The sequence below is a fragment of the Phlebotomus papatasi genome, chromosome 2 (genome assembly GCF_024763615.1).
Source record: "Phlebotomus papatasi isolate M1 chromosome 2, Ppap_2.1, whole genome shotgun sequence".
Taxonomy (NCBI): domain Eukaryota; kingdom Metazoa; phylum Arthropoda; class Insecta; order Diptera; family Psychodidae; genus Phlebotomus; species Phlebotomus papatasi.
In genome coordinates, this window is record NC_077223.1 from 46,253,869 (window position 1) to 46,266,552 (window position 12,684).

The following is a 12,684-nucleotide window of genomic DNA, read 5'->3' on the forward strand; positions in this document are numbered from 1 at the left end:
AATATTTTTAATTCACATTGATATTTTTTGTTACTTCCTTTTCGGGAGGGTTGTGTGGAACCTTGAAGACTAGTTTATCATCTTTGTTTTCTTTAAATCACTTCCTAAAATAATGAAAAATTAATAAAAATATGGACATTGCTTTGGGTAGTATTCCGGCCATTTTGTGTGAAATATCGGCCATGTTTTTTTCTGACCACCTTTTGTAACGCAACGGATAGAAAATTTCAAACCGACAAACGAAACGAGTTTAATATTAATAATAATATTAATAATAATAATAACAGCCCCACTATTGTACTAATATTTGTACAGGGACATGAATCAGAAATATATTATTATTATTATTATATTCAGTTTAATACGTTTATATGACCCACAATCCCTGAGATCTTCCGTGTAATTTGTCCTGAAGACCTGAAGAGTAGCATCTTAAATTTACGCGCAGATCCCCGTAGAAATTTGCCCTTCCTGAACTCTTCCAAGGCCTTTTCCATATCATCTTTTTCATAGAAGTGATGGTTTTTTCTCTGGACATTGCAGAACTCAGAAATTGAAGAAAAAAACATAAAATGAATAAGAAATTTAGGAAAGCAAAAGATGTTGCCGGAATAGGCAACACTACCACACCGGAGAGACGCTCACAAAGTATCTACTTTTTTACGCGAAATACAGGATCCAGCTGGGAAAATTTACGAGAAATTTAAAGATTGATTTACTAATAACATAAACAGAAACAACCTTTAATGAAAACTATTCAATTTTCATGAAAGACACCGAAGGAAAACCATCTGCACTTCACCACAAATCGCAAGACTTTTAGAAACACAATCGATCTGTCACATTTTTTGTAAGACTCTTTCCACACTGAGTTTTAAAACGCAATTTAAATTCAATTATACTTAAAATTTAACGGTCTTTGTGTTAATACATCCAAAAATGAAAAATATTTTAAAGCAAAATGAATTCATTGACTATTCGAAGATTACATACATAATTTTAATAAATTTATTTGCATGGCCGAAATTACACTCAAAGTGGGCAAAATTAGAAGCTGGCCGGAAATTAGAAGCTGGCCGAAATTAGAAGCTGGCCGAAATTAAAAGCTGGCCGAAATTTGGCACACTTCCCATACCAATTTGGAGTTATAGGCGGACTTATTCTCCCAACCTCTCTTCATTTTACCGCTCGAACTCTACAGAGAGAGCAGTATATATAATCCCTCTGTCACGTTGTTTGTCCGTCCGGCTATCGCTAGCTCTAGAGGCTAAACGGTCAGAGATAGCGACTTAGGACTTAAAGAGGACACCCCCACATAAGTCGACCCAAGGATCGTTAACATATACTGCTCTCACCGTGGAGTTCTAGCAGTAAAATATACATCTCTTTTCATCATGGTAAAATATTGTCTGTTTGAATTTCGAAATGTCTTCATAGTCTTGGTGAAAAAAACAACGAGTCTCTCAATAATCATAATTCATTATTATTATTCCCTTTTATAATCACTAAATAACTTTTACTTCGTTGCAGACAATTTTATAACCTTGCACGAATTTTTAGCATGCAAATTCGAAATTCCGTTTGTTTTTTCGAACATCTACGACACTTTGCAAATTTAGAAACCATTTACCTTTAAGACTAGACACATTTAGAGAATCAAATTCCGATTGTTAGCCCATCAAGTGTCATCTTTGCAATCATTTTATCATTTAACATCTCTATAACCTTTTTTTTTAAGTGTTCCACATAAGGAGAGAGCTCCAAACCTTCTGTTAGACCGTTAGTTAAAAAAAAAATAGGGAATGACATTGAAAGTGTGGAAAAGAAAATTATTCTCTTTGAGTCTTGTCGACAGCTTGTGAAAATGATTCTTTCATATTTTGGCAAAATGTTGAATTTTCTTTCGTGCATTTGAAATTTTTGTGATATAAGATTTGGTGAAAAGAGTCACGTTTGAGATATTGTAATATGTAACATTTTGCTTTTTTCCATTTTTTTCTTCTTCAAAATGCATATGCATGAAGAAAAAAAGCTACTGAACTACTGTTTCAATGGACAAAATGAATTACCTACAAAAAAAGGAGCAATTGATTGATAATAATAATATTCCTATTAAATTTTTTAATATTATCGAATTGTATTATTGACTATTGGGATTTTATATAACCAATTTTGTGGATTTCCTGCATCTGATATACTTTATGTGTAGTTTTAAATAAATCAATTAAAACTTTATATTGGCAATCATTCTGATTTTTTTTTTACTCAGCCATTAATATTATAATTTTAATTATGATTTCATGCATAAATGGAGATTTCATTTTTTAAAATTAATCCATAGCATTTTATAAGAGAGATGATACAAATCGAAAATTTATATAAATTCACAATTTAATCAAAAGCGCTGTTGGACCCAACTTTATAGCGTCAATAAAAAATTATCATATATATGTAACAATGTAAAGATTGGAAGGAGCTTTTAGGAGGGCTTCACGCGATCCGGGAAGAGTTCATAAGTGAACTTAGAGCTTATGGAGGGAAAGTTCATAAAACAGAGAATAGCTCAGGGTTATGCAAGAAGGTACTGGAAGAGGATAGGGTGGTATAGGAGTAAAAAGAATTGCTGAGAGAAATAATAAATAGCCAATGGGGGCTTGGTGAGAACGGATATTGTACAAAGTTTCTTTAAAATTTTATCATCAAACCAACAATATTTCTATATATTTTATGGGTAAATTTTCAAACACAAATGGTGCTTCCTCTCTGGGTGCTTTTATGTTTTTATTGTAGCATCATTCCACCCCTTAATTGGGGGGTGGATTCCAAGCATATATACGTTCATCAAACATATGAGACTCATACTTCCCTTTTTCATTCTCAAAAGGATTTTTGGCTTTTTTTTTTGCTCATGTGCTTTCTTCCTTCATTTTTGTACCCATTACTAGAAGTATTGTGTTACCGTGTTATTTTTCTGAAATGCAAGAAAGTGAAAAAAAAGTGGATGAAAGAGTTGGCAAAGAGAAGAGGAAAAACAAATAGAGAAGAAAAAGTTTATTGTGTGTGATTGTGAGGAAATTTTCGTGGCACATGGGAAATTCTCGAAAAAAAAAGATCTCTGATTTCTTAGCTGTGCTTTGTTGAAAAGAAGATGTTATGTATGAGAGATATACATACAAATCTTCTTGTAGCAAAAAAAAGTAAGTTCAACATTTTAGATATAGGGTAAAGGCTCATAATTTTGCCCAGTCTGCTTATGAGCATCGATGTTCCAAGTTTGATGTGCTATATTTTCGATACTAATTGACTTTTTTCGTTACTATCTTTTCAGAAGGGTTTTTTAAAAACTTAGCAAGCTATTTATCGTCTTATTTTTACTAAAATTAGTTTGAATACGTTAAAAAATGAATTGATATGTAGGGGTGAATTTGGCTCTTATTTTGGACAACTTGGTTATTAATTTGGACAACATGGCTGTAAATTTGGACAGCTAATCCGCCTCAACAGGATACCTATTGTTCTTCATTTCATGAACCAATCTTACCAAGTCCTCTTCCTTGTTCATGTAAGGGAAACGTAGAATGTCACAAGAAGCCCGGAAAATTTCCATATCATTCATTAAAGTGAGTTGACTTCCGGGAGCCTTTCAAGCATACATCTCTTTCATAGAGATGATGCTCCTTTGTTTCTCCAGGCATTTGTCCAACCTAGTCATCACAAAAGCTAAAACTTCACGAAATTTCGTGAGAAAGACACTTGTCCAAAATGATGACTATCGCCTCACTGGTAAATGTCTTAAAAACTTTCCCATTTTTCACACGAAAAAAACAAATTCACAAGGCAAATCTCACTTCAGGTCAAATGTACAAATCACTATTAACGTGAATCAACACAATTTTCAATGAATATTCAATAATATCACTCAAAAAAAGCAAAGAAACATAGTTAGTACTTTATCACAGCTAAATAAGACTGAAGTAAACACAAAGTTCTGTCATATTTCTCGTAAGCAATTGCTCACACTGCATTTTCAACAAAGCAATTTCAACTGAAATCATATTCAAAATTTAACGTATTTAGTGTTAAAATCTTCCAAAAAGAACAAATATTTAGATAGAATTCATTATTCATCAAATATTGGAATAAAAATCCATAATTTTAATCAATTTATTTATAGTGTCCAATTTTATCCTCAAAGTGTCCAAAATAAGAAACTGTACAAAATTATGAGCCTTTCCCCTAGAAGTTTATAGGAAATAAAACAGATTTCTTAAAGTTTAACAATATGATTTTTTATGTTCTATTTATCTATAAACTTTTTGATTTCTTTCTTTGTTGACTACGCTGATTTTCTTCAAATATATACTTACTCAATTGTTTATTAATAGATTTATCTTGCTGTTCACGTACAATATAGACCGGAAAGTATTAAAATGGTGTATGCATGTGGAAGGTTCCTAATTTTTCTATTTCCCTCATTCATGGTTTACTTTAGTAGGAGGGTTGTTTTGATATACCCCAACGCGAGAAACACAAATATATGATCCATGGGTTTGAATATCAATACACTTGGTATATCTATATATGTACATATTTCAAAGGGGTGGAAAATTTTGACAAAGCCAGCATGAGAGAGAAAATTTAGCATTTTTATTGGTGTTTTGTATGCGCAAATTTCAAGTAAATTTTATTCAATGGGATTCTCAATGCCATCCCCCACTGTAACCGCTTTTACACCTATCTGTGGCCCATGCTGACAATGGGGCAGATGTAGATTTTCTGTGGTGTGTGAAAACATAGGCATAGGTCCCTATCAATATTTATGCCAGGGTGTTACACATGCGAAAGCTCTCCTCACTTGGGTTTCTGTGTGTAGATATTTGTTGGGATCAGCAAATATTGAAAGTTTCCATTAATTTTCCTGTACAAGTGGATCACACGTGTGCATACCCCTTGCACTATGATATATTCTATACTAAGTAGTGTGCTATTTGTGAGTTTGTTGACATTAAAATATATATATATATATATACAAATGTGAAAAAATATGTTAAAAAATTGCACTGTTGTTTTTATTCTAATTCACTTCAAAATATTCACGAACTGATTTTTTTTCCATTTAAAAACTTTCATAATAAATAATTTGAGTCAAATATTTGTTTTTGAGATGTTTTCTATAGCTTTTAGGCAAAACTATAAACTGTTTTGTATAAAAGTTGTACTGTACAACCATATGTAATTTACATATGCAAGAAAAAAAATTGTATAGAAAATGTTTCTCGCAATTCCATAACTAACTTTCAATTTCTACATTCAGAATACCATATTTTAATTATTGGTGACAAACAAATTGCACAATTAAACATTATTTACAGGAAGTTAAATATTTAATCACGTACTCTGATTGGCGGAAGCTTAAAAAAGATTTAAAGCAATAAATCCATCATCGGAGTATGTGATAGGACTAAAATATATTTTGGGATTAAATATTTATTTACATGTCTATAATAATGTTTTATTATTATATAACGTCGGTAACATAATAGGGTCCATTTATTCTAAATAGCCTCTGCACACTAGAAAAATTTATGTCGATATTCCTCTCGGTCATCCCGATTTGAGATATCTCTTCGGTTGAGGTTTTTTCTGTACCGATTCCGAAGGTATGTCAGAGAGAATTTACCTAAACACCTACTGATCTATATTGGTGATCATCGGAATCTTTCAAATCATTAGGGGAGACTGGGGCAAAAAGTCACAAATCGAAAATTTCAAAATTCAATATCATCAAAGATAAAAACTTAAAATTTTTTCACAGATAGCCTCCGTTTACCTTCTTCAATGTCGCAAGTTTTTTAGAATTCGAACAAGGAATTTTGAAAATAAAAAAATATTGAAATTTTTAGCCCTATTTTTAAAATGTTTTCCTTCAGCAGATATCAATTTAGACCTACTTATTCTCCAAAATTGATGCACTGGTGAATATTTCCTAAATAATTTGGATTCTTTATACCAAACCGCTTTCTATTTTAGAATTTTACAAAAATTCTTATCTCCAGAAATTCCTTTTATTAAAAACGACCACATGGGGTAAAAAGTAACAAAACGTATGGAGCAAAAAGTAAGAAAAACCGAAGCAATTTCTGATATCTCACGGCGAAAAGAAACGCTATTACAATGTCTCGCCGTTTGTTGTTTGCATTGGTCAAATGATTTGCAGTCATTTGTGTGTGTGTTTTTTTTTTCTAAAATTAGCTTAAAAAGAGCTTTTCTCGTTCAGATAGAGAAAACGTTGTTTTACAAAGATATAGATGAATAAATTTCCTATGAAAATATGTTATCTATGTTTTTTTTTTAAATTTACGGAAGCCCGTTATAAAGCAAATCAAATTGTGATGATATCCCATGCTTGGTACTATTTTCCCCAGCATTTTTGAGAATGGTCACAAAATTAACTTTTAGAAAACATCTCGATAAATGTATTTTCTTACAAAATAGAGGAAAATGACTTTCACAAAGTTGTAGAGCAGTAAATTTCCTATAAAACTGCACTAATTAGAAATTTCTGGGGCGCTAGGGTAGCTTGCAAAAAAATAAAATATCCATTTTGTTACATTTTGCCCCAGTATCCCCTACCTAAAAACACGTTGAAAGTTCGAATGTTTTTAAACCGACATAAAAGTGAGCAAGTTCACGGAAAGGACATATTTATTTTAATAAAATTGCAATTCAAATATTCTGCAATCCTGAAATTCCACAAAACTACATCAAAATTCGCTTTTTACAGCAAACGTTTACACATTGTTGTAGACGTTGCTGACGATTGAAGTGTCAAGAATACTGAAATTCGAAATAGCAGAATAATCAGCGCTAAAGCGGCGACTACGTGAACTTGCACTTTAGGCTTCCGGTAGATTTTCGAATAGGTTTGGCTTGGCTTTTAGAGTGGATTTATCTCCTCGAAAGGCCATACTACTAAACGGACCCATTGGAGCAAATTGCCTATGTTTATGTAGGGAAAACATAAAAATCTTTAAACTAATAACTTTCCAAGCAAAAGTCGATCTAACTTTTTCGTTTTTGATATGAGACGCTTAGAGAAAAAAGGGACTATCGTGTAGGGACTATCGCTATATTCCTGAAAGCAATCATCCCGAACGCCAAAATCCCGAAAGGGCCAAAATCCCGAAAGGGCCAAAATCCCGAATGTGAAAAATCTTGAAAGGCATGAAATTATATGTAGAAAAATGTGTAGAATAATTTCCCAAAACACAGAAAACTTCTCTTTGCCTCTACCAAGCGTGGGTACAATCGTGGAAGTGTCTATCTGTCTATATAACACTTTTAAGAATTCGGGATTTTTGCTTTTGGGATTTTGACTGGGACCCAAATAATATTATAGAGATTATTGCACCGAAATTTTAGTTGCTATAATTTTAATTATAGCACCTCATTTCTCAACCAAAGATATACCGCCAATATATCTCAAAAGAAAAATATATGCTTTTATGCATAGCGCATAATGCAAAGTGTTTCTAAAATCATAGAAAGTTCCTCGTATCACAGGAGCTGGGATTCTAAAGAATTTCAGCTAAAACTGTTGAGATATGAATACAAGAAATTATGTAGGAACATATCTTAAATTTACGTTAATACTGCAAAGCATAACAAAATTTTCCTACCAAAGAAATTCCATTGCGATAGTATCTCTCTATACATGAAACAGCTAAATAATACGGTGTGTTGGGAATGTGTAAGCCGAGGGGTGTTAGAAATTTGAAAAGTAGGTTAAAAGATGAAATAAATGTATAGGGGAGAGGATATAAAGATATATAAAGCAAATTTCGTAACTTGACATCTCTCTGGGAGCCGCGTACAAAAGCGAAAAATTGGGTAAGTCATTAATATTAATGTGGGAGTGTTATACGAGACATAGAATGGTATTATAGGATCAGGAGACACTGAATTCGAAGAGAAAAGTTTCTCCTGACTATGTATTGTGTATATTATTATGGGTTTTTATTAGTGCCCTGTGCAATTTTGTCTATATATACAAAATGCTGAGTCAACTTTTGTGATTTTACCATTTTGTCTTCCTTATTCCTACATCTTCCTGATGGAACTGTACTTTAGAGCCTTAGGGTTTAGAGAAATTGCGAAATTGTGTACAATTCTATATACACATCGTGCTGATACGCAAAACTTTGCTATCGATATAGGAAGAAGTTCCACAAGTGATCTTGTATGGTGTTACAGGGACATATTCATAACTGACCCAATGACCCTCTTTCTAATTCACATCTAACCCTTCCCAATGTCATCTTACGGATTTATAAATTGGCATTCTGGTTATATTTGCCAAACATGAAACCCAAATTGATTGATGTTGGATTTTATGTTTATCAGTCTAAGTAGAAAATTTTATTAAGGATTTCATAGAAATTACGTGAAAATTAAATGTAATATATTCCGTGTTATTTTCTGAAATGAATAAAGTCCACGAGTGATACGTATTTTTATTTTGGCGAAAGTAAATGTAATGAAATTTTGAGTAGCAAACGCTTTTACCTTGTTTGTGTGTAATATCAAATAAAGTTAGAATTTCTGTGGATGGAGATACCTGGTGGCTTTCAAGTTTATTGAAATTTCTTTGTTTTATATCCATTCTCATGTCTTGTTTACACGAGTATCTCAACAATAACAAAATTGTGAAATTTAATATACTCTTTGCGACATTTCCTCTCTCAATTAATTAATTTTAATTCAAGCAGCAATTTTATAAATTAATTGTTGAAATAAATTCTTTTCTCAACAGATTGGACAGAAGTCAACGATCATGAACGTGTTCAACGACAGTTGTCTGTGTCATCCGATAGCAAACTGCTCGATGACGATATTAGGGAAGAGACTCGGGTAATAATGCGACCGAAAAAGCCACCCAGACCTAAATCCGAAGTTTTTCTCAACAAACAGGACCCGCATCCAAGACGAAAACGCTTCAGTGCATTTGGGGTGAGTGACTTTTCAGTCAATATTAAAAGACTAGTTAGCAATAATGTCTTATTCTATATAAATACTTGAATTTTTGACTCTTGAATTTAAAAGACAATCAAGTTTCTTTTATACCATCTCCTTAATTGATAAGATTCTCTCGACAATTTTACTAAATATTGAAAACTTTTCATGATGTCAAAGGTTGAACTGTCACAGTCCTTTAAGTATTTTCTAGATCGGATTAGTACTAGGGTATTTTCTAGATTGGATTAATTTTTATTTATTTGGTTTGGGAATTTCAAGACCTCTCAAAAAAATCAAAATTCAAGTAAATTGGTTGATAAACAGATTTTCAAGAGTGGTTTCACTTTGGTCTTTGAAAAATCGATATCGAAACGTCTTTCGACCATAGGTTTATGGAAAAAAATATTCATTACTTTGAAAACATCTGAAAATAAAAAATTAACAGTTGCTTTCGAAATAAACCAAGATTAGGAGAAGTAGAAGGGGATAGGAGTTAAACACTGGTAAAAATAAAAGGGTCAAAATAACCCTTTTCAACAAAAATGGATCATATTTGATCCTTTGAAAGGCTCACTTGAATATTTTGAAATTTTGTATGCAAATTTATCATGATAAATTACGTTTTATCGTAAATTTATTACTCCTATCATATTTCTCTCATCTGAGCAAACACCAAATATGACTTTTTCATTGTTTTTATTCGTTTATTCCGGAGTTAAATAGGTGTCAAAACGGTGACCCTTTCAAAGGATCATCGGCGACCCTTTCATTTTTACCAATGAAAGGAAAATATAATGTCTGGAGTTAATATTCATTAGGAGCAGGGGCTCATCTTGTTGTGAAACACCCTGTTTCAGTAGAAATTTAAGTAATCATTTTTATAATTAGGTCATTTATTTGTATATCGAAATTGTAAATCAATCAAAAAATAAATCATACAGTCAGTCGTGTGCTGATCGTGGAACTAACTACAAGTCTTTACACTTCACTGGTGTCAGAAGTGGTCGCGTTATTTCGAATCCATGAGTAAACGGACAAGTTTTCATTTGAGAAAAAAAGTGGTTTGTGTTAAAGATAAAACCGTGAAGAAGAAATCCACATCTGAAGTGGATCCGCAAGAAGGACAATCCTCATCTGTCTTCAAATTTCCTTCACCACAAACATCGCTTCCTAAGTTGGTGCTGCCTTCAGTGTTTCAAAGGAGCGCTAAAACACCACGATCTCCTCCAGCTACACCAGCCTCAGCATCACCATCAATCGTTGCTGAAGACACGACTCAACCTACAACACCCTTGGAAAGATATGATCTAAGGACTCCTGTGCAACCGCCACCCTTATCTCTCGGTGTTACTCCAATAATTGAGGAAATTAGATCGCTTCCTGCGTATCCTGAATCTGCATCCTCGACCGATTCCAGCGTCGCAGAAGATCAACCATCTGTCGTCCACCAGTCACCAGAGCCGACATCTCAATCAGCAGAAGAATCATCAAGAACATCAACGAGAGCAACGATGGCTATGGTACCGTTTGCAGAGATCTACAAGGACATCCCCAAATGTCAAGGTGAACCACATATCGTCTCCCATTTCATTTCCATTTGCGACGGTCTTTATGACGATTTTTTTGCAAATTCCACACCCTCGCGTGATCATGAATATATAAGACTTTTAAGCATTAAATTAAGCCCTGAAATTTATACACATATAAGAGGTCAAAATTTTAATACGTATGAGGAATTTCGAAATGCTATCCTTAACGCGGTAACTCCAGAACTATCACTTGCGGATGCAATTACGGCAATTCAAAGAATGACCATCCATCCCAAAGAATCTCTCAAAGAATTTGGGAAAAGAGTTACTGAATCATTAAATGTCCTCAATAATGCATATACAGTGCATATGGATGGGAATCTTCCGCAGAGCTTAAAGGACAGTAACTTGCGAATGGCTATCGATACATATGCTAATTCGATTAGGAACCATGATATACGTATCCTTCTCTTAGCGAGAAATTTCGCGAATCTTTCCTCAGCAATCACTTTCGCAGAAAGTCGATTAAAAGTAAATACATCGAAATTTCAAGAATCCGAATCTCACCAAAGATCTTCCAATGACTCATCCTCGAATGGAAATCATACCCAGGGACACAGCTTCAGAAATCAATCTCGTTTTAACAATAGTAATCAAAATCAAAATAATAACAGGAATTCTAATCAGAATTCTCAAAATAACCAGAATTCCCAGAGTAACCGGAGTTTCCAAAATAATCAGTCTTCCCAAAATACTTCCAATCGTGGATCATCTAACTCAAATAGGTCCTTTAATTCGTCGCAAAACCGCTCCTTTAATAATTCGAGATCTAATTTCAACAACTCACGGGGAAATTCTAATACGAGCCAAAATAACTCCTCTAACACGGAAAGAACCATTTTTATTCCTAGAGGTGGAGATTTTGACTCTACTGCATTGTACCATGTTGGTCAAGAAATACTAGATCAGCCTCCACAAAATATCTCGGGAAACGAGAATCGGTCCACAGGCCCCGTGCAAGATCACCTGTTGACCGAGACACAGTAATAATCGTACCCAGCTATTTCATTTCCAATCCACCTAATCCTCAAATAATAGAAATTTACACATCTGCGAGTCCCTATAGAAAGTTGTCTCTTCTTGTTGATAATGGATCATCTCTTTCATTTATCAAACATTCTTGTTTAGATAGAGGCACCATAATTAATGACTCAGAACGACATGTAATAGGTGGAATTACAAATGGAAAACTTTTAACGTTAGGCACAATAATGACTCAAATAAGCTTTTCCAATCCAAATAAACTTACAGAAACTGTAAAGTTTCACATCTTGCCATCCAATCATTTTCCATATGATGGAATTGTAGGCTGCGAATTATTGCATTTATGGGATGCTGTAATTTACATGAGGGATCAAAAACTTTTGCTGCGCAACTTGAATATCACTTTATCTCTTGCTCCTCCTTACAATAATCGATCTTCTCAAGATGAAACCAAAAGAAATGTGACCGTGTCACAAGACCAATCTTCTGAAGATCAGATCCAAGAAAATGTGACCGTGTCACAAAAACAATTCAGCGAAGTGGCCACCGACCCACTTACAAATGCAAATCACAATATTATTGAGCAACAACAAAATCAGCAAATTCCCGAATATTCCCCAATAATGCAACCCATAAATGACAATACGCTGAATGAGCACCTGAACGAGGGCAATGATCAACGCAATATTAACAAAATATGCTTACGCCCTCATTGCGAAACTCTCGTAGAGTTCACATTTCCAATTAATGAGCCATTGCTATGTAAGCAAAAATTCTTGAATTCTGAAAAAACGGCATATTTTCAAAACTGTGTCATAAGGCCAAGAGAAAATAGGGCAAAAGTCCCCATAATGAATAATACCGACACAGTAATCGAACTCAATTATACATCTCTTCCTGAATATGATCTTTTATCAAATTACGAAGTATATTCTATACAGAGCATGGATTTCAATAATCCAGTCTTTGAAAGCTCAATAAGAGGGAATGTTATTTTCAATTTAATAAAGTTCAACCGGAACTTAGATCCTCACCATATATCACAACTTCATAAATTGTGTGATAAATATAATTCAACTTTCTATCTGGAAGGTGA

General features: G+C 33.4%; 1 protein-coding gene across 2 annotated transcripts in view; it reads left to right on the forward strand.

Annotated features, from left to right (window-relative positions):
• LOC129801315 (cyclin-dependent kinase 14) overlaps window positions 1-12,684 on the forward strand; it is a 189,820-nt gene that overhangs the window by 145,373 nt on the left and 31,763 nt on the right. For both annotated transcript variants that reach the window (XM_055846213.1, XM_055846215.1), the window contains exon 4: window positions 8,813-9,009. In XM_055846213.1, coding sequence (XP_055702188.1) covers window positions 8,813-9,009 — 197 coding nt within the window. The remainder of the gene's footprint in view (window positions 1-8,812; window positions 9,010-12,684) is intronic.